Source organism: Panthera tigris, chromosome D2, assembly GCF_018350195.1.
Source record: "Panthera tigris isolate Pti1 chromosome D2, P.tigris_Pti1_mat1.1, whole genome shotgun sequence".
Classification (NCBI taxonomy): domain Eukaryota; kingdom Metazoa; phylum Chordata; class Mammalia; order Carnivora; family Felidae; genus Panthera; species Panthera tigris.
In genome coordinates this window covers 58,756,020-58,783,117 of record NC_056670.1, presented here as the reverse complement: position 1 = coordinate 58,783,117, position 27,098 = coordinate 58,756,020, and the positions used below count along the sequence as shown (strand labels likewise).

Below are 27,098 nucleotides of genomic sequence, written 5' to 3'. Positions count from 1 at the left end.
AGGAGGCTGGGCTCAGACAGAGCTCTCGTCCAGGTGCTCTACAAGCTGTGTGTGTTTCCTCTTCTCCAGGATGCGGCTGAGCTCCTCAGCAAACGAGCAGGGCCCTGCTGGCACTCCGTTGTTGCTCTGCCTCAGGAGCACGTAGCTGTTGCCGTTCATCCTGCGCAGCCGGCTGGGTAGTGCCACCAGCCCGTTGGTCAGCTCGGCCGGTGGCGGTGGGGGCGGCGGAGGCGGTGGGGCTGGGGCTCCCTCCCCAGGGATAATCTGGAGGCAGCCACCTTCCAGGCCCCCAGCCCCCTCCCCATCATCACCCTCGTCTTCCTCTCCAGGACATTGGCCTGAAACTGTCTGCAGCTGCACAGCAGAGCCCCCTGCCCGGCCAGCCCGACCCAGAGAGTATTTCCTTCGACGCCCTCGTCTGCCTCCCTGAAGACAGGCCACATAGAGGAGGGAGGAAGCCAGGATGAGGCAGAGGCCGCCAAGCGCAGCGATGGCTAGCACATACAGTAGCCTCACGTCAGGTGCCAGCTGTGCCCCGGGCATGGCAGGGGCTTGTGGAGCTGGGGCAGGAGTGGCTGGCCGGACTGTGAGGCTGTAGGAGGCCAGCAGGGTGCGGAGGCCATTCTCCTCAGCATAGCAGCCATAGTTGCCACTGTGCTCAGGCTGTATGTTTGTCACCAGCAGCCCATCCACGCCCACGCGGTAGCCATGCTGTCCGTCATTCAGGCCCATGCTCCCATTGAGCAGCCACAAGGCCCGGGCCAGGTTGGATGGCTGGTCACAGGGCAGGAGAACATCGTCACCTCGGAGGACAGAGCGGGTTCTCAGTGGTGGTGGTGGCCCTGGAGGTGGGGAGGGGGGGCGGTGAGAGGAGTGGTCAGTGTTGTCTATCTGAGGGAGGGCGTTGGAGATGGCAGGCCAGGTGGTTCACTGTTACGTCCCTGGCACCAAGCGCAAATCTGGAATCATGGTGACAACTGAATGAGGTCTCTTGCGTTTGTGTTCCCATTTAAGGTTTGCATTGTCCCGTCTCAGTGGTTTCAGTGCCTGCTATCTGCCAATGATTTGTAAGCTCAATCTCTAGCACAGAGTTCTCCCCTGATCGACAGACTTGAACATCTTCCACACACAGGGCATCTCCACGGGAGGTCTCTTGAACATGGCACAGGAACTAAGGCCAAAGCCTCCGTCCCAAACTACACCATGTCTTTTCCTTGAATTGTCACAATGAATGGCACCAGTAGCTACTCAGCTGCTTAAGTCAGAAACCGGGGAGTCCCCTTGCCTCTCTCTCTCCTTCACCTTCGTGTCTAATTCTCACCAGGATTCTGCTTCCAGAATCCATCTCAGCCCTGTTCACTTCTCTCCTTCCCCAGCTGCTGGCCCACTCTGGCCCCCATGTAATTTATTCTCCATGCAGGAGTGGGGTAACCTTTTAAAAACACCACACTGACTGTGCCACTTCCCTGCCTCAACATGGTCCCTGCCCACTTCTGCAGCCTCTTGGCAAACACCCCAAGCTCATCGGCCTGCTGTCCCCTCTGCTTGGATGTCACCCCCCTCTCCGTGCCCTCCGCTGGTTGGCCAGGGGGAAAGAGCACAGAAGTAATGAAAAGCACAAACTCCAGTCAGACTGTTCGGGGTCAGGTTTGAATTCTGACCCCACTACTTAATAGCTTATTAACTTTGGGCAGTTTACTTACTCTCCCTGTACCTCAGAGAGATTGCCCCTCATAGGGATGGGGATCGTGGCACCTCTCTCCTAGCAATGCTGTGAGCATAAGAGAAATCGTGTGTGTACGTGTTCGGTCAGCGCCTGGCACAGAGTAAGTACTCAGTACATGTTAGTATGACTATTAACTTCTGCTCCTCCTTTAGGTATCAGCTCAGTCATCTGATCTTCCTCAGGGGAGTATTCATTGTCCTTCAAATCCTTGTTATAGTTGTAAGTATTCCTTTTGTAGCAAAAACCAATGGAAAGAATTACTTGGGTGATCATTTAATTGCCCCCCCTCCCGCCCCTGCCAGCACACACTTGGCTATAAGCTCAGGTGTGACAAAAAGAACTTTTATGTCATGAGCCTTTCTCCTCATTTATAATCCTTTAGGGCAACAGATGTCTGTGGAGCACTTACTCTGTGCCACACTGTGCTGGAACATCCTCGCTGAAAGCACACAGACACAACCATTCAGATACGTACACGCACAGGCAAATGACAGTAAATCTAGAGGACAGGCTGTGCAGCCGGGCCTACACACGTCCATGCCTGTCACTTACCTGTGTCCTTGTTGCCTTCACAGCCTCGGTTTCCTCTCTCTATGTCCTGTATCAGTGCTGTCCTAAACTCACGAACAGGGGAACTGAGCTTTAGTCTCCCCAGTGGAAGTCAATGATGCTGTTGCCAACAACTGCCCCCCACTCCCCCTCCAGCTAGCAGGCCCGCCTCCTCCCCTCAGGCCCTGATCCCCTGTTCACACGGGACCCTCACACCCCTACCACCTCTTACCTGCTACCCTGGGACCTGTTGGTTATGATGCAGGCATGGGTGCTGGGGTCCCAGCCACAGTAGGGGTCCCGGGCCAGGATGCAGTCATAGCAGGAGCGGTAGCGGGAGCAGCTAGACAGCGGTAGCTGGATGACACCACTAGGGGCCCCCACGTAAAGGCTGTGCTGGGAGCCGGAGAGGAAAGCTGGTTGGCAACACCCCCAACTCCCACCTACAGACACACACGGCCACTGCCCAGCCACCCACTCCCTCCCCCTATTCTGGCAAGTAGTGGGTCAGAGGCTACCTGCATTGGAGAGATGACCAGATTTTCCACAGACTGGGGCTCCTTGAACACTTGTGTCTCTTCGATAATGTGCATCCCAGAACCCAGCACCACGGCCTTGTGGATCCAGCCATCAGCTGGTATGGAAAGGGCAGAGGGTCAGAACCCAGAAATGGAATTTGTTTTCAGCCCCCTGCAATAGCCTAATGGGAGTAGCTTGGGAGCCAGGACGTCAGGGACAAGGATTCAGCCGGTAACAGTTACTCAGGACTGGGAACAGTTCCCTGGCTGGGAACTCTGGGCTTGCCATGGCAGGAATTGTTGGGTCCAGAAACATTAGTGATCAGGGTCAAATATCACTGTGGTTGGTGACAGGAATCCGCAGGTACCAAGAGCCAGTGGTCATTGGGGGTCAGTAGTGAGTGTTCATTGAAGAATCAACATCATTGGTCACCAGGGTTTTGTGATCAAAAGTCATTCAGGGGATGAGCGGTCAACGAGGATCAAGGACCCAGGTCAGCAGTTACCAAAGGGCCCAGGCCAGGGGTCAAAAGTACCTGTGCCCAGAAAGAGCAGGTCATAGGTGGGTCCGGCAGGCGTGGTGACAGGCGTCCCTGTGAGGTGTGTATAGCGCACACTGCGCTTGAGCAGCAGGGGCCGTCCTCGTGTGGGTACCACGGGCCGAGCCATCAGTGGGTGCAACTTCACAAAGTCCAAGACGAGGGATGGCAAATCCTGGGATGAGTTGTAGCCGCGAGTGCGCAATGAATCTGTGATGCACTGGGGTGGGGGGCAGAGGCAGTGAACCTCAGGAATCTACTGCTTGCTTGCGTGCCCTCCCCCCCCCCCCCCCCCCCCAAGGCTAGGCCCTCCTGCCCCTCCCGGGAGTTCTGTCTACTCAGCACTGACCCCAGGCCTGGGCACTCACTGAGCCGGGCCGGGGCTCCGGCACCCCACCCTCATAGCGGCCCCAGCGCCGGGCACCATCCTGGTATTCCATGTAGGGACCTGCGAAGACAGCCTGCACCTCGGCCAGGTCGTAGCGGCAGATGGCTGAGGCCTCTAGGGTCTTCCTAGGAAGGGACATAGGGGAGGGGCCTGAGCCACACTGGGTGGAGCCTGCCCCCTTGCCACCTGCCCCAGCCTGGAGCTCACTGTTAACCCTGGCCAACCCCAGCTCTCGGCCTCAGGGCCTCTCCTAAGGGTCAGGAGGCCACTGTGGCCTCTGGCTCCAGGCGAGCTGGATGTGCCTAGAATTCTATCTCTGCAGCCAGCCTCCCCACAAGGGATCCTATTTCTCCTCATTGACCTCTGCTCCAGGCCTCAGGCTGTCCCCAGTTCCTTGTGTCCCCACTGTCCCTGCACTGACCACTGTGTGGTCAGCGTGAAGGCCGCATAGAAGTGTGTGCGTGCTGAGGTGTCAGTGTCCAGGCTGCAGACACCACGTAGCATCTCATACTGTGGAATGTGGCAGACTAGACGCGCCTTTAAGAAGGAGGTCCACTTCTTCTGCAAGATCTTCTTTCCTCCTAGGTCTCCCTGGGGAGGTAGGGCACAGGGTCAGCGTCAGAGGTTCCGCTTGTACACTCTTGGGCCAAACTTGGTGCTACTCACCTTGCACACACGGGCCACACGGGCCACACGGTGGCTGTTGCGGCTCTGAGTGAAGCTGCTGGGGCCCTCGTCAGTGGCCCGCTCCGTGAAGAAGTAGTAAACCTTGTCGTCATCGCCCACTGTACTGGCCTCGCTCTCCCGTACCAGGACGGAGAACACAAACTCAGCATCTGCAGGTTGGGCAGTTCAAGTGGCCCCTGAGACAGGATGGGGATCCCCTCCACTACCCCTCACTCAACCACACTCAGGAATAGACAGGCTCACCTGGGAATTTGGGGATGGGATGTCAACTGCCCAAGGGAGTAAAGATGAATAGTACCCTGCCCCCCAACATCCTGTGCCTCATCCTCCTAACCATTGAGCCAGTGCATTGGAGCCTCCTCAGTCCTCAAGGAGTGCGGGTGGCGGCTTCGGCGGATGTCAGGGATGCTCCGGAATTCATACCGTGTGGCTGTGTAGAGGCCTCCATCTGGAGCACAGGCATGCCACGCATGACAGACACGTCACATACAATAAGGCACATAACACATATCAGTGGCAAGTCCTAGCAACGAGGTCCGTGTCCCCCAAAGAGCACGCTGATGGATAAGGGGCCAGGGTGGGGAGGAGCGCATGCTCACCGATGATGAGGCCTGTGAAGCCACGGGCTGGGTCATAAGGACACTTCTCCTTCCCCTCCTCAAAGCTTGTTGGCAAGGTGAAGGCCTCAGCATCCTGGAGGATTACGAGGCCAGAAGTCAGTGGTCTCGAGGACAGGCAGGGGTCATGGCCCAAGCTCAGACTGGTCCAGGGCCAGGGAGCAGCAATAAGGGCTGGGCTGGGGCAGGCCTACTCACAATGGCTGCACAGAGAGGCTGGAAGGCGTGAGTCCCGCATGCATAGAAGTGGGTGGCATTGAGTCGCTGAAGGAATCGCACATGGTTGAAGCACTCCGTCTGGGGGGGAGGTGGGGGAGGGCTGTGAGCCCCCAGCCTGCTTAGAGGCCTTTTCCGTTAATCCAGCGTTGTAGTTCGGCTCTTGCCCCCACCCACCCGACACAGTTCTGAGTTCCCAGTGGGCCTGCTCACTGCCCGGAACACAGACTACTCCCTGGAACCCACTGTCCTTGGGCTTCCCAGCGGCACTGACCCCTCTTCAGTCTTCTATCTCACTGTCAGGATTACCTGACACATTTTGCCAGCTTCTGCATTGCCTGCAGCCCTCCGCACCCCCAGTTCGGGGGCCCCCAGGGCTCCCACCACCCTGAGATACTTCTCTCACATCTCCTTCTCAGCAGTGTCCCCTAGTCCTGGAGCTCCCACACCCCCTGTGGGGTGACACTACCAAATGTATCCCCAGGCTCTGCCCTCTCTCCACCCAATAGCTAGCTCATTCCCTCCTCCCTAACCTGCATCTTCCCTCCTAAACCTGTTCATCCAGTCTTTCCCACCTCACTTCATCCATCCATCCTATTAGTCGATTCCAGGAGTCATCCTTGCTGCTTCCCACTCCCTCACCCCCATGTTCAGTCCTTCCTCGAGATTCTTTGTCATGTCTCCTGACGTGGTCCACTTCCCCCTCCACCACCCTAGTCCATGTCGCCACTGTTGCCTCTTCCCTGGACAACTGTAGAGACTGCCTGACAGTTCTCCCAAGCCTCTGCCACTCTGTAAAAGCTACTTGTTTATTCAATGAGTGAGGAATGCATGTACACAGTGTAAAATTCAGCAGGTACAAAGGGACAGGTTGTAAACAGAGCGTCTCCTTTTATCCCTGTTGCCTTCAAAGGGGACTGCTCTTACCATTGTCTGGTTTCCTTCCAGAGATATTCTACCGATTAGCACCCTCTGGCAACCCACTTTCCAAGGCATATTTTAAACATGTAAACCAGATCGTGTCACTGCTGTATTTAAAAAACCTTCATGGCCCACTAGAGTCCTGAACATAGCCTACCACTTCCGGCCCTGCATGGTAGGGCTCTGCCCCTTCCTCCCCTCCCTCACCTGCTCCAGCCACACTGCTCTTCTCTGCCCATTAAATGCCTCAAGCTAAGCGCCCCCTCCCCGACTTGTTTGCCTTGTTCACGATTCCTCCTCCTGCTCGTTACCCAGGGTTTGAATCCATGCAGGCCTTTTTGTCTCATCCCATTGCCTCCCCGGGTCCCTTCTCTCCACTAGCCTGCTCATGCCTTCCTCCTCTGACCCCCATGATGCCCCCAACCTTCACTGCCTTTGCTGCCTCCAGACTCACTATTTTATTTTATGATTTTTTTTTGAAGGATTTTTTTTAAGTTTATTTTCATTTATTTTGAGAGAGAAATAGAGAGAGGGTAGGGGAGAGGCAGAGAGATAATCCCAAGCAGGCTCCTTGCAGGACTCAAACTCACGAACCACGAGATCACGAACTGAGTCAGATGCTTAATCAACTGAGCCACCCAGGTGTCCCATAGACTTACTCCATTTTAATCCATCTAGTGCCTGGGCCTGGATTAGTATTACTCTAGTAGTATTTCCCCAAGATGTTTACGTTAAAAAAGGTCGGGGTCCCTGGGTGGCTCAGTCGGTTAAGCGTCCAACTTCGGCTCAGGTCACGATTTCACAGTTTGTGAGTTCGAGCCCCGCATTGGGCTCTGTGCTGACAGCTCGGAGCCTGGAGCCTGCTTTGGATTCTGTGTCTCCCTCTCTCTCTGCCCCTCCCCACTCATGCTCTGTCTCTTTCTCTCTCAAAAATAAATAAACACTAAAAAAAAAAAAAAAAAAAAGTGGGGGGGGGTGGGATGGGGGTGGGTGGGAAGGAGAGCACCTGGGTGGCTCAGTAAGTTAAGTGTCTGACTCTTGATTTCGGCTCAGGGCATGAACTCATGGTTTGTGGGATCAAGCCCCATGAGGAGCCTGTGTGGGATTCTCTCCCTCACCCTCTGCTTGCCCCCACCCCCATTCATGCAAACACACTCCCTCTCAAAATAAACTTAAATAAATAAACAAACAAATAAGGGGGGATGAGGGAGGAATTCTGTGGTCAAATAAGTTGGAAACCATGGCTAAAACCTGCCTTGCCAGGGGACTTCTCAGGGCCTTAGGGATGTTGCTGTGCACTGTGGGATTAAGCATACAGCATTTCCCAAACTCATCTGACCATTAAACCCCCCCTTTTGAAAATTAATGTTTCTCAGAACATGTTTTGGGAATTGTCTTCCTGAAGCCTTGCTACCCAAAGTGTGGCTTGGGGAGCAACAGTATCAGCTTCCCCTGGAAGCTTGTTAGAATTGCAGAATCTTGGGCCCCTTCCCCAGACTGACTGAGTTAGCACCTGCATTTATAACATACCCAGGTGATTCTTGTGCACACTAAAGTCTGAGTCTCTAAAGTACCAAATGGTGAGGGTGCCCACTGTCACAGAATAAAACCCATACCTCTAGCTGGGCATTTGCAGTGCTCTGTGACTGGGTTCCACTTGCTTCACCAGCCCCACTTCCTACCCATGCTGCTCCAGCAGGGCTTTTGATGAAATCTCTTAGCGGTGCCTCGTTAAACACACCTATCCCGACACCACCCCAGACCCACCGAATCAGAACCCCTGGGCCAGGGAATATAGTTTTTTTTCTTTCTTTTTGGGGATGGCTCTATGCCCAATGTGGGGTTTGAACTCATGACCCTGGGATCAAGAGTTGCATGCTCTACTGACTGAGCCAGCCAGGCACCCCTGGGAATGCGTATTTTTAAAAAGTTCTCCGGATGGATCTGTTACATAGCCAGACATGGAACCCCTGCAGACACCCTGTTCTTTAGCTTGGAAGAACTGGCAATTCGCTAACAGCCCTCCATGGAATACTGGGTATTTGAGCTAGTCCTTGACTAAACCTCATTTGTCTCATCTGTAAAATGGAGGATAATACTATTTCATAGGGTTATTTTAGAATTAGGAGAGATAATGGCTAAGTCAGCATTTACTAGAGATTACTTATTTCTATCATGATTCTTACTCAGGAGCCCAGAAGAGATTCAGATGCCACTATAGGCCAAGCTGGTAGGTGACCAGCTGTTTGGATTAGAAGCGCTGCACCTAGGGGCCCACCACTCTGGCTACACTCACGTGTTTGCTGTGGTTGCTGCAACTGACTGGCTGATCCATACCTCTCCATCTGTGTCCCCACCAACCTTGACATCCCCAGCTGAAGAGAAGGAAAGGAGCTGGGGAAAGGACAGACCACATACCTGGTTGTTTTTCCCTTTTTGATGGCATTTGCTTTGCATCTCCGGGGAGGCCTCCCAGTGGATCTGGAGACAGGGAAAGGGAATGGGCTGATGTGTTGACCCCAGGACCCTTCCCTTTCACCATTATCTGTGGGACCAGGTATAGGACTGCAGGGAACAGGGGAAACTGGGGTACAGGTAGGTTTCAGGAGGAGCATTGGATGGTAAGGGAGACGTGGGTTAGGAAGGGCCATGCTATCTGACCAGGGGGCTACGGAAGGCTGGCGAGGCTTCCAGGAAATTGAGGTCCCAGGGAGGTGGATAAAGCCGGAGATCCTCTGGGTGTTCCAGGTTCTAAGGGCTAACCTCTTTGTGAGCCCCATCTCCTATGTCACGGGCATTGAGAGAGAAGAGGGCACCTCGGGCTCCAACCAGCAGTCTTGCTGAAGACTCCTCCAGCAGCAGCGTTGAGTAGTTCTGGGCTCGGCCCTTGAAGTGCCGGGTCCTGGAGAGCTCTTGGGGAGAGTGGGAGTAGTGAGCCCAGCCCTGGGGTGTCCTCCCCACTCCCAGACCTGGCTCCTGCTGCGTTTCAAATTTGGCGGGGGGGGGGGGGGGTGTCTAACCTTCATAGGGGATGGTCATCCGTGGTATGGCATCTAGTTCTCTGGATGGTCTCCGCAGTGAGGGTCCAGGGACTGCAGATGCTGTGAGGAAGCTCAGGAAGAGGGGCCAGAGCCTTCCCCACATTTTTCTGGGGAGGCCCAGACCAGTAAGACCCCCAAGGGGAGCCAGGGCCACAGTCACAGGGTATGATGGCAAGAATAGTCACAGGGGTCAAGGTCCAGGGAGGTCACTTGGAAGGTCAGGGGTCATGGGGCCAGGGAGGGTCCTGGAATCGAGGGGACATGGAATCACAGGGTTGTGTGGCCATGGAATCCCAGGTTAGAGGTCAGAGGGAGGGATGGATCACACACTGCTTTTCTGCATCAAATACAAACTCCATGGTGGGAAGGAGTTGTGGGGTCATAAGGGGGTTGTAGGTCACTGATGGGGTCACCCTGCCCCGACAGCAGGACTAGTTCTGGTTCTCTGAGGTCCGTTTTCTAAAGAAAAAAACAGGGTAGAAAAGCTCTTTTATCTGTGTGTGTGTGGAAGGTAGATGGCATTACCCCCAGACTTCAGGGGGCACTGGTGGGAGGGACCACAGAACTACGTCAGGATTGGCTCACTGTCGCTCTGTCCACTTCTCTGCTCTGATGCAAGTTGGGTAGAACTTGCCCTCCTTACAAGACCCTAGACTCCTCCCAACCCGAACCCAAAGTATCCACCCTCCTCTGACCAGCCCAGAGGCTAAGCTAGGCCTCCGACTTGGGTGGAGCTCCGTTTTCAGAGAGAATGCCTTCTCCTCCCAACAATGGGACCACACTTGGGGCAGCAGCTGCCCCTGCTGCCTGCGGGGGTGCCTTATGCAAGAAGGCTTGGCAGAGACATTTAATGGGCCTTTGTTGATTTTGTCCTGTTTTCCCTTTGTTTTTTCTTTTCCCTGGCCTGAGAGCTCCCTCTGGAATCTCTCTTTAATTAGACACTTCTCCTCCTCAGCATTCCTCTCTGAGGGGGTGCACATCTCTACTCTGCCCATGCGAGTCTGTACTGCACTCTCTGGCTAGGCATCCACACGTGTCCCTACCTGCAAATAGGCATCCATAGACATGGTGGGGGGCGGGTATCTGGGGCCCCCTGGCTGCACTGCACAGGTGTAATGTCTATGCAGGATGCTCTAGTGTGCAAGGCCAGTTGAGATAAAAGCAACATAGAAATGGTGAGTGATGGGAGCTCTTGGCCACCTCCCCTGGCTTACCTTGGAGACTATTCCACACCTGGACTCTCTCTCAAGTCATGTGGGGATGGGGTGGAAGTAGGTGGCAGATCTCCCCTGACCCCTGTAATAGGCCTGATCTCTGAGGTGGCTCTTGAAGGCTTCCTGGACTGGGCTGGGTGTGGAGGAAGCCTGACCCACCCAATCTCATCAGACACCCACAGACACAGCCACAAGGGCCACTGGCCTCTCCCCTCCTTTCCAGGTCAAATATTAACTATGTGGCCTTGAGGCGAGGGGAAGGACTAGGATCCGGCCAGAGGGAAAACAGGAATTTGGAGCATTTATTCAAGAGGTAAAGGTCAGCACTGTAGTGGTCAGAGCCCAGAGGGGGAGAATATAGTATGAGTGTAGAGAAGAGTGTAGACTAGAGGGCGTCAGCTCCTCATCTGGGGGCTGGGCAGCACAAGGCCCCAGGCAAACTGCCCATGCCCCACCCCTCACTGTGGAGGCACACCTGTTTACCTTTGGGGCCTATTTGCTTAGTGCAGAAGTGGGGTGGGGGGTGGAGAGGGAGCCCTACGGCTATGAGGTATCAGGCTCTAGGACTGGGCAGGAGGAACACACTCCAGGTTAGAGAAACCACTCAGAGTGTGGTTCATGGCAGAAGTCAGACATGCCCAGAAGGGGGTGATGTGCACGCAATAGGTGCACATACACACATGTTCACAGAAGGGCTGCGAACAAATGTACTCATAGGAGAGTCATGCACACATACATTCACAGGGAGGTTTGTGCACGCATATGCTCATATAAAGGGCCTGCCAGATGCGTTCATACACATTGACAAATAAGGCTCTATTCACATATTCTCATCCATTCATTCAGCAGATCGCACAGCCTCAGAAGTTAAGGAGGGTTATAAATCCACACGTGTGCATATGAAGGATTGTACACCTATTCACAGAAAGGTCATGCACATACATATGTGTAGGGACATGCACACAAACCCACCGATACAGTAGGTCAGGCATGTTCATGTTAACAGAAGGGTCAAGTACATGTATGTTCACACAGTGCTCAGACACACAAATTACATGTGTGCAGAGGCAGCATATGTTCAAACAGGGGTCCAGTTCTCACTGCAGGGTTGGAGGCTGCCAGTGTCCACTGAGGTGCAGAGCAGCACTACCTCCCTTCCTCAAAGTCCCAATTTTAAGGCCAGATTCCAAATGTGTGTGTGTGTGTGTGGTGATTGTAGGGAGGCATCTGACCTCAGATGTTCAAATGCAACGGGCTTCTCTGCAAAGGAAGGGGTACCTAACCCAGACGGAAGGAGGCCCCTCGCTTTAGCAAAAGAAAGATGGAATGGAACTTAGCACCGCTCCACTCCCCTGTATGCAGCCGTTCTAGATATGGGAGTTGGGCAGGGGCTCTCAGCCTCCATTTAACCTGTTGGGAGGGAGGGCGGGGCTAAACGGGGGGCGGAGCGGCTGCCCTCCCTCCCCCAGTGGCGACAAGGCTTCAAGGTCTCCAGTCTACACCCCACACTCCACCCCCAGTTCCACAGTTTGGGTTCCTCCCTAGGGCCAGCCCCCTGAACTCTGATCACCTTCCGAGCATTAGATCCTAGGGCTCAAGAAACTGAGGAACGGAGGCACCCCCTCCCCCCAAAACAGGATCGATGTTGGATCAGCAGGCTCTCGACCTTCATCCCAGACGTCCACCTGCTTAGTGTAGGCGGCATTCCCCTCGGCCCAGTAGGATGGCCGTCTCTTCTGGCCTGAGAGCCCTTCCCCCCGCTACCCTCTCCTTCCATCATCCTGGACAGTATGAGGGTCTTCCCTCTCCTCAGATCTAACCTCTGTCTCTACTGCTGCAGCTCGAGGACAAGCTCTCCTTCCATCCCGCCGGACGCCAGGAGACGTGACCCAGATCCCGGGGAACACTGTTCGCCACGCGGGTCCCCGCCCCGCGCCGGTCCCCGACTCCGCGGTGGCGGGTCTGCGCCCTGCACGGCAGGAGGCCTGGCCCGCGCCCCTCCAGAGCCTTTATAGCAGCACCCGGGACTTGACGGTGAGAAAGGCCTGGACCAGCTTGGAGGGTGGAATGGATGTGGGGAACGCCTGGCCTGGCCTCCGCCCCCCGGCCCAGGCCCCGCCGCCGCCCGCGCTCCCTGCCTCTCTCACCTTTGCGCTTGGATCCCCGGCCATAGAGACGGCGACGCGCTGCTCCGCGGCCCCACAGCACCAGCTGCGGGAGGAAGGGGCTGCGGCCGGAGGCGGGGCGGGGGGTGGAGGCGGAGCCGGGGGTGGGGCGGGGGCTGGAAGGCGGGGCCAGGGAGGCGGGGCCGACAGGGTGGGGTGCAGGGAAGGGCGCCGCTCTCTTCTTTCGCGCCCCCCACCCTACACAATAAAGGTTTGAGGCCAAGGCTCACACGGCCTCCGGGCATCTGGCGTCCTCCACCCTCAAGGGCAGCAGCACCAGTATCGCCCCCTGGTGGTGGCCTCACCACCCCTGCGCTCTCTCCATGGGCTTCTGGCCCACCTTCCCTCCCCTCTAACCCCAGGACCCCTCTGACTTGCCTACTGCTGGGGACTTGCAAACCTGTTCTCTGGGGGCTTAACTTTCCGAGGGCTCTCTGACCAGTCTTCTAATATGGACCTCACTTCTTGCGTTCCTGCTATGCTCTTGGGCTCTCTGCCCAGGGTGCTGAGGGCCAGGGTAGATGGAGGCCAAGCCTTGGGGGCAGCTCTGAACATAGAACTGGGTCTGGATTCCCAGCTTCACAGCCTCCGGCTGCCTGGTCCTTCAGCTTGACTGTGAGTGGGTGAAAGGAGTTGGGCTTGGAAGGATGAAGTAACAGCTTGGCAAGAAATTCACACAGAAAATGCTGTTTTTCTGAATAAGCCACAACCGTTTGTACCTGTCCATTCAACCAAACCTTTTAGTAACGGGGTTCACCTCCTCAGGGACTGGGTCACTCAGATAACTGCCTTCCTTCCCTTCCAGCTCATGTTGAACATCATTCTTACTCCAGATCTTCCAGTGAACTCTCCTCATAGGCAATTAGACATTCTGTCCCTCCTAGGCTCAACCACCTCACCCCGCAGCGATCTAGGAAGCCCTCCTCAGAATCAACTCCCCAACTCCTCAGACTCAACCATGATGGTCCTCCCATGCAACATTTGGTGCTGCGGTTTCCCTGCAACTCAGGCCATGCCTCTGCCTCAGGGCCTGTTTAAGACCCCTCTAGGGTTTGAATCAAACCAGAGCTCTAGCCATGACCTGGCCTGCTCCTCCCTCCATCATTTATGCCAGTATTGCAATGGGCCCAAGAGCAGGACTTAAATGATGAAGGCCACAGGGACATAGGTAACTGACTCTTGCAGGTACCTGGGTGTCTGAACTCTGGAGAGGCAGGGGGTCAGGGAACAGGCAGATGAACACTGGCCTGAGAGAAGGTGAACAAGAATCAAGTGGCTCTTGTCATTATTGAACTGAAGGGACTCTGGGAAAGGCATGTCACCCCTCTTTCCTGAATATCTCCCAAAGCTAGTTTGGCACTTCATCATATACAGGCTTGTAGTCTGGGCTGCTGTGTGTGACTCCAGATCGCTAGACAGCAGGGCCCACGCTACACTTCCACTTCCCCAGCACTCTAAATAGGATGTGTGTGTATGCGGAGAGGGAGGCAGCTGAGAGAAATGCATATGGTAAAGTGTACACACACACACTTACAAAGACTATCAGGCTTCATTTCAAAACACCGTACCCTCATTCTGTCCTGAGGGATTAATAGCCCCATTTTATAGATGGAAAAACGGGCTCTAAGAGGTTAAGTAACTGGCCTTGAAATTCACTGTTGTGTTTACAGAGAGGAGAATCTGTACCGGAAAAACCTGAGAAGAGAGATACAGGGTAAACCTGAAGGGGAATTATCAAAGGCAGAAACATGCACAGACGTCTATTGGGAGGAGTAGGCAGAAGGGAAGGGGTGTGAAAGAGAAAAGTGAGTTTGATGTGATGAGATGGGAGGGCTCCTAGTGGGAACTAGAAGGGAAAAGTCAGCAAATAGTTCCAGAAAGACCACAGAAGAAAATCCTGATAGATTAAGGAAGTCCACGCTGGGAAGTCCAGGAAAGCCACGGCTAAGAAAAATAAATCTGCGGTCCTGTGGGCAAGTGGGTTGGGGGTGACAGTGGAGGGAAGGCAGGAAGGCTGCTAGCCCCATCGTACCAGACAGGAGACAAATGAAACTGCAGGGGCCCAGTGGGCTAAGAGACGCAGCCCATGTTCTCACAGAACTCACAGCGCTGACTTCAGGTACCTGTGCAGCTGTAGTGATGTGGTGGCAAGTTTAGCATCCCACTTGCCTACACTGTGAGGCAAGCCTTTCTCCTCCAAGGCGTACGATGGCAGACTCAGAACCTCACACATTCCAAATGAACAAAATGTGTAAATTACAATGCGGAGTTCCAGCATGGCGCTTGCAAGACAGTGGTTGAGCAGCGTATCTCATAATATAGATTTAGATCACAATCCATTTCTCTCTGCTGTCCTTCCACTTCAATCTCTGAACCTAATGAAACGATCAGATGTCATGACAATTAATGGAACTTTCTATGAGAAGCCCCTCTGATGGACCATGCTCTTCTCTGCAATCAAGCTGATAAAATATGAATGAGGGGAATACCGACAGTGGAGGCGACTCAAAATCAAAGCAAGGAACGAACCCTAATCTAGCCATGGATCTGTGTCCTGGGACACAGGCAGGGCATTCTTTGAGCAGGTCGTTAGTCATCCTTAAAGTCACTAACCCCAGCTGCTTCACAGGGTGGCTGTGAGAGGACCCCATCTGAAAACCTTCTGTTGTACTTCACAAGCACGGAACATAAAACGTGCTTTTGGTTTTGCTAGACTATTCTCCCCAACTCCGCTGTGAGAAAGTGGCTGTTGTCCTCAGCCACCTACACACCAGTGTTTGCTCCAGGCTTCGCACAGAGCAGTTACTCACTGTAGCAGGGATCCTAGGTGAAGGGGGTAGGTATGAACTCCTGAAACTTGAGCAGAGGTTCCCTGAGGCAAAGAACTCTGGCCTAGTCAAGTTGTCCTGCTTCCTGTTCACTGTGGCAGCATTTCTGTTCCTGCTTTGCCCAGCACTCTCCCTTTAGGTGGCGTGATCTTTATTTTGGCCATATGTATAGCTGAGGTGCTTCTTCGGTAGGGACTGTCACCAGGGCACCAATGCTGTAGTCTCACTGTTCCACTGTGCCTCAGAAGCCTGTTTTGCCTGTTAAGTTTTCCTCCCAGCCAGTCGTCTTGGAGTCAGACCCAAAGCTGGGCCTTCTGGTTTGCCCTCTCTTGACTCCGGCCTGGGGAATGGTTAGCAAGGAAAAGGGAGTGTCAGGACATGTCCACAAATGCTGGAAAATCACCAACCACCACCCCTTCTCAGTATTAGCATGCTGAGTCCTAAAAAACGTCACAAACTTATATATATATATATATATATATATATATATATATATATATATATATATATATATATATATATTCTTTTTTAACCAGTAGAGACAGAGCTGGACAGAGAAGCCTCTGAAGCTGTCAGAAGGCATAGAGCACACCCACACTACAATTTTAATATCTGGTTTGCTTAGATGTCAGTGAACCGCACCCCCGCTCCCGCCAAGTGCCTTAAGTTCAATTTTAGCTGTCATTTGAGAAGAGCTTTGAATTGGAGCTAAATAACAACACTTAGCATATACGTCAGGCACCTTGCTAAGAACTTTTCATGGATTAGTTCACTTAATCCTCACAAGTTCTGAGATAGACATCATTATTATTCCTTTTAACAGATGAAGAAATGAAGGTTCAGACAAGTTAAGTAACTTGACAAAGATCAAGGGTTTGGCATGGTCAGTCTGGGATCTGAGGTCAGGACTAAGGTCAAGGTCAAGGCTCTTAACTTGCACAAGGCTGTACTGCCTGTCTCTCTGTACTTCAGGCAGCACCTATGCTTCCACCTGGCTGTCACTCCCCCCACCTCTAAAATGCTCACAAGTGGTCTCCTCCAAACCAGCCTGTCAGAAGACAGAAATACTGGTATGGTTCTGGAAACTGAGGCCTCTGGTAACCCTTCTATAAGCTCATTAACAGTTTCTCCTGTGAGTCGTCGTCAACCTGTGTCTCCCCTCAGCTGGCATACCCACAACCGTATCTGCCTGGCAGGTTGAAGGTGGTCCCGAGCCCTGCCTCTGCATTGTATGGCTTCTCCTTTCTTTGCCCTGGGCTCTAGAACAAGGGAGCCAGGCCAATGGTATTCCTTTCCGGTCCACTTTGCTGAGCACCAAAGCATTTTCACCTGGATACCAGAAGGGTAAGAGTCAGGAGAGCTCTGTGTTGTTCGCCACTGAATCCTCAAGAGTGCCTAGCATGTAGCAAGTACGCAATAGTTGTTGATGAACCTAGTGATCGGGGTAATGGAAGAATGAGATTACTGAATTGCTGACTGCCAAGTATGCAGCAGATTATTATATGGGTTATGTAAAACTGAACTGTGTGCTACTATAGCTTTATGTTTTCCAGAAATAGGAGACATCAAGCTAAAAAACAGACTGAAGAATCCAAAGCAAGAGGGGAAAAAAATTCAGTTTAAAAACTAGGGGATGGGGCAGGGGAAGAAACAGCACATTCCAGAGACTTCACCATTCCCCACTCCCAAACAAATATTACCAAACACATGTTCAAACTGAGAAAAAGCATTTTTAATAACACACACATACATTCATGGGACTTTAAACAAGATGTAGTAAAAAAATCTTAAAAAAAAAAAAAAAAAAAAAAAAAAGGAAAGAGGAAAAGAAATCTGCATTTACTTTTGAACTGCCTAAGAGCTGGTGGATTAACTCACTGACAGGACTGCCCAGGGAAAACAAATGCACAGATAATGAGGTGCACCAACACTGTTAATGAGTAAATAACAACCACGGTTCATGCTCTACACGCCCAGCCACCGGTACCCTAATCTTGCCTCCTTAGAGACAAACCAGGACAGTCCCTTCCCTAATTTTCCAACTCAGTCACTTGTTAATGGGTCACCTCTTAAATTTTTTATTTTTAAATTTAAAAATTACCCTTGGTTTAAAGACTCCACACATTATTACTGGCCAGTCCCCACCAACTATACTTGTTTTGATAGAAATAAAAATGCAAATGCTCTAACTGAGCCTGGATGACAACACATCTTTATCTCTCTTTTACATCTGGGGAGATTTTTGTGAAGTCAAAAGCAAGCTATTATTTGTACTGCAAAACAAAACCAAACGCCAACCTTCCGAAAGGTGACAAAGGCACCACTGCCATCAGGAGATAGGAAATGTACAAATGCTGTTACTTTACTGCTACATAGATGCGTTTTGTGCACAGAGAGCCTCTTCACTTAACATGATATAACGAATAGAATTATTATTTTCTGATAATGAGAAAAAACAGTTTAGAAAAGGCAAACAGTTACACACAAAAGCATAAACACTTACAAGTACCTTAATTTTTAGCTTGCAAGAAGGGTAATAAGTTTGACATACATATCCAGAAAATTAGACAAGATTATTTTTGGCACAGTAATATTGCCAAACACACCACCACTCAGTGCAAGCTTTGTTTGCCAAGTCCCAAAAGTGGCCTGACATTCTCTGTGCAATGAACATTTTCTCCCCCGCTACCATCCCATTCGCTGGGCAACAACAGCAGGAGGGAGACAAAACATGGGGACTCAAGAGGGAGAAGGATAATCCTTGATTTGGGAGAAAAGTCATGGGCTACTTGTGCTAGAAGAGAATCACAGGATTTGTATGAGAACCCAATGCAAATACTGACTGGAGTATGACCTGGAGATGGAGATATCTAACCAGAGTCATAAATACAAGGGCCCAAACCGATGTCTGGCCATTTTTAAAGGGACAGATGAAGTCTTTTTCTCTAATGAAGAAAGGCAATTAAAAATAGAGACTTTTCTTATTGGAACTGCTAAATAAAAATGTATCAAAGTGGTTTCAAATTTGATGAGCAGTTATCTGTGGAAACTGCGATACAAAAGGGTCACTTAAAAAAAAACCTGAATAACCCACTTGTCCCCCCGTCAATGTACACGATTAGAAAATATTTACACACTGTAATTACAAGCAATATAAGCAGTATTTTATACTTTGAGATTTTGTACACTTTACACAATGCAAAATGAGAAAAATATGAACACTTATAAAATTACACACAAATAATGTATCTACAAAGTATTAAATTACAAAGAGTGAAAGCCCCCATTGTTGGGCAGATAGATGCCAGAGTTTCAAGCTTCTGTCAAATAGAACTCTTTGTATCTATCTCATTAACCATAAGTGGCATTTTCTAATAATACCCTTGAGAGGTAGTATCAAGATAATAATATTCTTACCAGTAAACTCAACACAGAATAAAACTTTTGTTGGTCTGACTCTTGGAGCCTCATTCAGCTGGGGTTCTTGGGAACTGGATTTACTAAGTCTTCCCTATAAAATCTCTAACTGCTCAATGCCTGACATGGGCTCAAAAGTTATTTATACTATTGTAAATGATAAATTTAAGATAAAATGCTTTTTTCTCCTAAGCCTCAATTTAGAGGTAGAAAGCTATTTTTTCAAAATTTATTTTCTCCCCTCTCAAATCATAAACGCGCAGTCCAATTCCCTTCCTCTCCATCGTCCTTCCCCCACCACAACTGGAGACATGAGAATGCTCAGGAAAGCAGTGTCATCCAAGTCAACATTGAAAGAAAAAAGTTGGCATTTTCATTCAAGAAACAAACCGTCCTAAAAGGACAATCAACAAAAGAATTGCTCAGTTAGCTAGTAAGAGTCTATTACTACCAAAGGCTTCAAAGGGCCCTTGGGCTACGATCAGCATATGCACTTCTACTAACCCTCCACCATTTAAACCAAAGGATGGCTTTCCAGTGTTTAAGAATTTAGAGCAGCTGTGGTTTTCAAGTGCAACAACTTTAAAATACAAGCACACACACACGTGTGCAATATTCCAAAGAATAAACTCCATCCAGGTCTCTACCAAGCTTATATACTCATGAAAGTAAGGTTTTTGGAAACTTGTCCAGATCGTTAAGCTTCTATAATATAGACTTCTGTAATATGGCTAACCAAGGGCCAGAATTCTAAGATTTAGCCAAGAATCTAAGATTTAACCAGTATTTAAAAAATATATATACACTTAAAAGGAATCCAAAACAAACGGCATATGAATGTTTTGGCATAAAAACGGAGATACTATTTTATAGCTTAACTTCTTCCCCTTAAGGAGGATCTAACACTATACCAGATTTCTGTTTCTCAACTCTTTAAATGTATTTTAAAACCTAACAGATTTATAATCTTGAATAGTGAAGGAAAATGTATGGATTGAAATCTCCCTGTGGTTTATAGGAGTTACAGAAAAGATTTATCCTTTTTGTTATTAAACTCAGTTCTAAGATTTCTTTTTGAGTCCTAAAATAACCAAGAGAAAATTAAACTCAACTGGAACTTGGTCTTGATTTCCATCTCCAACTGCTCAAGTTGGTCCAAACCCTTTCCTACATATTTCCTGTGATTATCCAAGTGCCATAAATACAATCCAAAAAAAAAAAAAAAAGGATAACTGGCTTACAATTTAACAAGAGCAGTTAATAGGGGCAGATTCGACATGCAACTATTAGCTGCTTCTACCTCTCCCCTCTTGTTATAGGATTCTGCTCTTTTTAAAAGGCCAGTTGCCTTAAAATTAAGCAGATCACGTTTCATATCTGCTTCAGAAATGGCAATTTCTTCATTACCAGCTTCATACTAGACATTCAAGTGGCACATTGCAGCGCATTTTCTAAGCATTCCACTGGAGTTTGTAGTATTCTTTCTACTCCTCTAGGAAAAACTCTTATTGAATTTCTCTTGGTTCATATTTTTGCTGCTTCAACTCCTGTTAAGAATCTGGTACCCAGAAGTCATGAAGCTGCCCCTAGAAAAGGGAAGGGGGGGGGAAAAAACAGGACAAAGTGAAGTCAGATTATGAATTAATCCTTATAAAACTAACCATCAAACAGGCTTTTGATAAAAAAAAGCAGTAACATCTTTATATTGTATATTTCTCTGAAAATTTATGGTAATCAATTTTCACATTTTGTGGTCTAACTTTAAATTAAAAAAAGTATAAAATAAAAGCAAGATGTTTTCCTCACCAACACCTATGTGGAGAATCACATTTGAGAAGATTAAGTAAAATGTTAGGCTGACTAATATAAAAGTTTTGGTATTAAATTCTTTTGTTTTAATTCCACATTAGCAAAGATGGCCAGCCTAAAATCTTTCGCGATTAGAAACCGAAACAACAACACCAAAACATTCATCAGCTTAAGATTTCTCAAAGGTTTCTTCTCTAACAGAGCATGCGTATCTTATGAAGGGCAACTACAGCAAAAGAGCTAAAATACAAAATACAGAGATTACTTTTCTTAATTAATCTTCACTGTTCCTGTTGCTTTGATATAAAATATAAACAACTGCTAGGTCCTAGCTACTGAAATTATGGTCCCTGGACCAGAAGCACTGCCATCTATCTGAGAACCTGTGAGAAACGCAGCATCTCTCAGGTCCCACTCCACACCTATCAAGTCAAAATCTGCATTTCAGTAAGTTGATGCCTGTGCATATTAGAATTTGAGAAATCACATTTTTATTTATTTTTAACACATTAAAAAAATGTTTATTTTGAGAGAGGGAGAAAGCACGTGCGCACAAGTAGGTCAGGGGCAAAGAGAGATGGAGGGAGAGAGAAAATCTTAAGCAGGCTCTGTGCTATCAGCGCAGAGCTCCTAGTGGGGCTTGATTCCTCGAACCATGAGATCATGACTGGAGCTGAAATCAAGAGTTGGATGTTCAACCAGTTGAGCCACCCAGGTGCTCCGAGAAGCATCATTTTAGACAACAATGTATCAGTTAGTTTGTATGTAAAAGGCAAATTTATAGTATGGCAAATTTAATACCAGGTGCTTATGCCCCTCTTAAGCAAAGTCCCCTTAGATATGACACTATAAGCCTAAGTAACAAAAGGAAAAATAATAAAACTGGACCTCATCACAGTTAAAAAACTTTTGTTCTAACAAGTGATACCATCAAGGCAATGAAAAGACAACACACAGAACTGGTGACTATATTTGCAAATTATATACTTAACAAGGGATTTGTCTTTGGAACAAATGGAGAATTCTTTTTCTTTTTTTTTTGAATTTTTAAGTCTATTTATTTTTGAGGGAGACAGAGACAGCGTGAGCAGGGGAGGGGCAGAGAGAGAGGAAGAGTGAGAGAAAATCCCAAGCAGGCTCTGCACTGTCGGCGCAGAGCCCGATGCGGAGCTCGGACTCACAAAACTGTGAGATCATGACCTAAGCTGAAACTGAGAGTCGGAAGCTTAACCAACTGAGCCACCCAGGCACCCCCAATTTTTTTTAAGTTTATTTATTTATTTTGAGAAAGAGAGAATGAGCTGGGGAGAGGGGCAGAGAGAGAGGATCCCAAGCAGGCTCTGCACCATCAGTGCAGAGCCCGATGAACAATTCAAACTCATGAACTATGAGATCATGACCTGAGCCGAAATCAAGAGTTGGATGCTTAACCAATTGAACCACCCAGGTGCCCCAAAAACAGATGGAGAATTCTTACAATTCAATAATAAAAAGATAAAAACCCAATTAAAAAACAAGCAAAGGATTTCAACAGACATTTCTCCAAGGAAGCTACATGAATGGACAACAAGCATACGAAATGTGAATCAAAACCACAAGGAGATTCCACTGTTTAACACCTTACTATGGCTATAATAAAAAACAACAGATAATAACAAGTGCTAGCGCAAAGTGGAGAACTTAGAAACCTCATGCATTCTGGTAGCAACGTAAAAGGGTGCACTTCGGAAAACAGTCTGGCAATTCCTCAGAGCATTTAACACAGAATTACCATATGACTCAGCAATTGCACTTCCAGGTATACACCCCAAATCTTTTCATTTGAAAACATGTTCACAAAAACCTGTGTAAAGTTATTCATGGAAGTATTATTCAGAATAGCCAGGAAGTGGAAACAACTCAAATGTTCATCTAAAAAGTGGATAAATCAAATGAGATACATCCATACAATGGAATATTATTTGGCAATAGAATGGACATATGTGGTAGCTGGATTCGCCTAACATGTTGTGAAAGAAGCCAGTCATAAAAGACCACCCAGTATATCATTTCACATCCATGAGATGTGAAGAATAGGCAAATCTATACAGACAGAAAGAGCAGTGGTTGTCTTAAGGCTTGGGAAGAGTTGGTAATAGAAATTCAGGTGGTTGGGGAATGGGCAGTGACTGCTAATGGGTTCTGGGATTTCTTTCTAGAGTAACCAAAATGTTTTAAAGTATATTAAAACTTTGGTAGTGATGGTTACACCACTCAGTACATATACTAAAGACCACTTTTAAATGAGTGAAATGTATGATACGTGAATTTTATCTCAATAAAACTGTAAAGAAAAACGCTCCTGAAGACATAACCCCCTTTTGATGCAATGTAACATTTTAAAATGGGCTCAATAGTCTCTGGAAATAAATTAATATAAAGCAAACAAAAACTAAAAAACATATACACACTACTATATGGGAGTTTTCAGTTTATCTTAAGATACCAAGAAGCAAGTGCTCGGTCATATTTTTTACGAACAGTATGAAGAAATGCCATTTAGCAAAACTACTAAGAATAAAATAAAATTGTTTAATAAAATGACACCTGAGTAGGCCGACAGTTCTGGATTATTTCCTGCCATTTTCCATGTATCCTGGCAACCAGGTCTTTTACCTTAAAACATCAAAAAGGGGAAAAGGGATCAGATCAAAACATTCTTAACTAAAATCAATTTAATGTTTTATACAAATTATCTGATAGTTATGACAGGCCCACACCCAACAATTCAACTTAATTTTGTCAAGAAAGAGAAAATAAACTACTCATCTTCTGGCTTTCAAATCATAGTGATTAATAATAAGACTTTTCTTGATCACCATAATCTAAATTACTGAATGCTTAAGACTCTATTCTCCCATTAGTTACCAAAGATCATCCAGAGAAAAACATATTCCCTGCCTTCAAGACACTTATATTTTCAACATGCTGGCTTTTGAACACCCACATAGAGAAGCTGAAGTGTGGGCTTTGTTATAGGCCCAAAGACTTTGGCTGTTCCCTGCCTTTCCAACTTCTATTTGAAAGACTTGAGGCCACAAAAATAGTTGTCATTTGCTCCTTTCCACATATTGGAACATCCAAGATTCACTGTTACGTCTCTCTAGGTATCTGCAAAGTACTATGAATCTTCTTTATTATTATTATTTTTTTTTAACATTTTTTTCATGTTTATTCATTTTTGAGAGAGAAAGAGGACGAGTGGGGGAGGGGAAGAGAGAGAGAGAGGGAAACCCCGAATACGAAGCAGGTTCCAGGCTCCAAGCTGTCAGCAAGAGCCCAATGCAGGGCTTGGACCCACGTCGAGGTAACTGACTGAGCCACCCAGGCACCCCTATTATTATTTTTTAAATGTTTATTCATTTTTGAGAGACAGAGAGAGAGAGAGAGAGAGAGCACACGCGAGTGCGTTCGAGCATGCCCCAGTGGGGGAGGGGCAGTGAGGATCTGAAGCAGGTTCTGTGTTGATAGTAGACAGCCTGATGTGAGGCTCGAACTGACAAATCATGAGATCATGACCTGAGCTGAGCTGAAGTCGGATACTTAACCAACTGAGCCACCCAGGCGTCGCTATGAATCCTCTTTAAGTACCAAGTATATTCCTGCATTTGAAGGTTTAGTAAGACTGTCTGAAAGTCAAACTTTTCAACCACTCTAGAGATACTCAATAAGCTCTTAAACATAATTGCTTGAGAAAAATGTTTTCAACAAGTCAGGAATTTTATAGCTGCTTTAAGGTCTGTTTCCCCCCGCTTCCCCTTTAGAGTTCGGCAGATTCAGTTTCTCCAAAACAATCACCTTTTCTACTATGGGCTGTGAAGAGGCAACTTCTCAGCAGAACCATCCTCTGAAGCAATTTCCATACATCTCTGTGCTCTCTCCACTCTTAAGTAAGAGAAGCCCTGGCACCAGTCTATCCTGACCCTTGGCTTTAAGAAACAGAAAACTTGGGTGGTCCTCTTTTCTCTTTCAGCATATCTGTCAGCAACAGCCACTACCACCAAGTTCTACAGGCCAGTAACTCGAGTCAATGTTCAAAAGCATGTGCTTCTCTGAAACTATGGTTTCCACTCTAAGGCAAAGAGCTATCCCCTACATATTTCTGAAAATCTGCAATCTGATACGACTTCATTAGCTGCTCATCTTTGTATTTAACCTAAATCTACTAAAATAAATACACATACCGAATCCAAACAGGCATTGTTGAAATGGTTAAACTTTACAGCTAATTAATGTAAGATATAAAGTTACAAAGCTGAAACTTCACATTTAATGATTTATCTAAACACAGTGGAAAAAAAAAAAAAAACAACCACAGCTTTACATTACAAATGCTAAAAGGTGATTTGGAATAAAAAAAAATCCTTAGAAGAAAAAGCTTTAAAAAAAGTATTACTTATTTTTGTTTCGGAAAAAAACGTCAAATCATTTTATTAATACTAAAGTTGCTTTCCTAACTCCATTATCATATTCTGCTTTTCTAGTGTCTTTGAATATACTAAATTTTTAAGAAAAAAGTTTATTACCAAGCTTACTGAACCTTTTCCATCCTAGAGCTCAGACTGGGTGATGTAGAACTGAGAAATCTGAAGAATCCTTTTTAATATATCCTCTAATGGAGCATTCAAAGAATAACAGCTAACCTATTTCTTCTCTATGAACAAAAGTTTTCAACCATCACAAAACTTTATAACCACTTTTAAAACTTACATATTTATTTAAACAATGCTTTTAACCCTTGAAACTCACTTAAGCATAAAAGTCTTAATTTGTACAATAGGACAAAAGCTAATAAATTTCATTAGAACTGAAGAATTTTCTCCTTAGCTGTCAGGAGCTTTAGAATAGAGAGTATAGTAAAATGAAAAATGTATTTGTTTCCAGATTTTTTTTCCTTTTCCTTTTATTTTTTGAAGTAATCTCTACACTTGGGGCACCTGCGTAGCCCAGTCAGTTAAGCATCTGCCTCTTGATTTTGGCTCAGGTCATGATATTGCCATTCATGAGTTTGAGCCCCTTGTTGGGTTTTGCTTGGGATCCTCTTTTTCTTTCTCCCTGCCCCTCCCCTGCTTTCTCTCTCTCAAAAACAAACTTAAAAAAAAAAAAAGTAACCTTAACACTCATTGTGGGGCTCAAACTCACGACCCCGAGATTAAGAGTTGCATTGCTCTATGGACTGAGCCAGGGAGGCGCCCTTCCTTTCATTTTTAATCTAGTTAGAAGTACTTAGTAGAAGCTTCTACTGACTTCTGTTATTAAAAGAGAAAGTCATATTTCCCATCTTATGTGTACTTTTTTTTTTTTTTAATTTTTTTTTTCAACGTTTTTTATTTATTTTTGGGACAGAGAGAGACAGAGCATGAACGGGGGAGGGGCAGAGAGAGAGAGGGAGACACAGAATCAGAAACAGGCTCCAGGCTCCGAGCCATCAGCCCAGAGCCTGACGCGGGGCTCGAACTCACGGACCTCGAGATCGTGACCTGGCTGAAGTCGGACGCTTAACCGACTGCGCCACCCAGGCGCCCCTGTGTACTTTTTTTTTAAAGAGAGGCTTATATGTTTCTTTTCCTTAAATATTAACATAATCAAGGTTCAACAACAAAACCTAACAATTCTTTGAAAAACACACTTACCTTAGTTCTATAAAACAGTCTTGCATCTTCCCTAATGTCACACTTAACATGCTTTTCCAAAGCCCCACAGAGATGCACGAAGTGTTTCTGTGCAAAACAAGCATGAGGAATGAAAACAAGTCTGAAGCATTGTAAATTAACAAAGAGATTATGCCGTAAGAACAAAAACCATTTAAAAATCTGTCATTAACTAGTTAGTGACTTTTGATGTTAACCATCCAACTTAATAGCAGTCGTATCAGTGAAAATAGTAACTGCCACAACAGTAAGACTGTCAAGGTTTACTCCAAGTTGACATAAAAATATACACAAAAATGGAAGTTGTTTTGCTGTATATTAAGCTACACTAATGAAAAATTAATGCTAGAGCTCAGACTATGAAGTAATAATGCTCAGAAATTTAGAGTCCTTTTTTTCTAACACGTTCTGTAACTGAATATTCAAATAACAGCTAACTTACTTTTTCTCTATGAACAATACAAGCTTTAAAAGTACTTTTTTGAAAAATTAAGTGTCTTAAGTTTTAGAAGTGTATAGGCCAAAAGAGTCATTGTCATATATACACTAAAGTTGAATATACTAAGGTGAGAATGTAAATGGACACTTTTGGAAGGGAAATATAATAACCACTATCTTATAATAATTAAAATTTGAAAAATTTACAACCTTTGATCTAGAAATTCTAATTCTAGTAATTTATCCTATAGAAATGCTTATATAGGTTGGTAGAGATCTATAAATAAGCATGTTCACGTTAGTACTGGTATAATCACAAAGAGTATAATGTTCAT

The 27,098-nt window shown here is 47.3% G+C and overlaps 2 protein-coding genes across 3 annotated transcripts in view; both read right to left on the bottom strand.

Moving 5' to 3' along the window:
* Nucleotides 1-12: 12 nt before the first annotated feature.
* Nucleotides 13-9,305, bottom strand: SEMA4G (semaphorin 4G). Its single transcript, XM_042960826.1, has 14 exons — nucleotides 9,182-9,305; nucleotides 8,925-9,073; nucleotides 8,580-8,642; nucleotides 5,223-5,321; nucleotides 5,007-5,100; nucleotides 4,742-4,855; nucleotides 4,387-4,556; nucleotides 4,142-4,311; nucleotides 3,701-3,845; nucleotides 3,330-3,552; nucleotides 2,794-2,909; nucleotides 2,508-2,671; nucleotides 2,279-2,340; nucleotides 13-842 (listed from the first exon to the last, which is right to left on the bottom strand). Exons 1-14 carry the CDS (start codon nucleotides 9,303-9,305, stop codon nucleotides 13-15), a joined length of 2,523 nt encoding a protein of 840 aa, XP_042816760.1.
* Nucleotides 9,306-17,119: 7,814 nt separating this feature from the next.
* Nucleotides 17,120-27,098, bottom strand: part of SLF2 (SMC5-SMC6 complex localization factor 2) — a 45,612-nt gene continuing 35,633 nt past the window's right edge. Inside the window, exons 18-20 of one of the 2 annotated variants that reach the window (XM_007080177.3) lie at nucleotides 26,308-26,394; nucleotides 23,222-23,290; nucleotides 17,120-20,412 (exon numbers count right to left, since the gene is read on the bottom strand). In XM_007080177.3, coding sequence (XP_007080239.1) covers nucleotides 20,377-20,412; nucleotides 23,222-23,290; nucleotides 26,308-26,394 — 192 coding nt within the window. In that variant the 3' untranslated portion in view covers nucleotides 17,120-20,376. The remainder of the gene's footprint in view (nucleotides 20,413-23,221; nucleotides 23,291-26,307; nucleotides 26,395-27,098) is intronic. The other variant, XM_015536698.2, reaches the window with a different exon arrangement.

Bases quoted from the DNA above. Each gene is read 5' to 3' on its own strand.
- SEMA4G (XM_042960826.1), bottom strand. From the start codon at position 9,305: ATGTGGGGAAGGCTCTGGCCCCTCTTCCTGAGCTTCCTCACAGCATCT. The intron at 5,322-8,579 runs GTATGTGGTCTG...CCTCCCCCCCAG, and splicing joins AAAAAGGGAAAAACAACCAG to ACGGAGTGCTTCAACCATGT. The intron at 3,846-4,141 runs GTCAGTGCAGGG...GTCCCTTCCTAG, and splicing joins TTCACGCTGACCACACAGTG to GAAGACCCTAGAGGCCTCAG.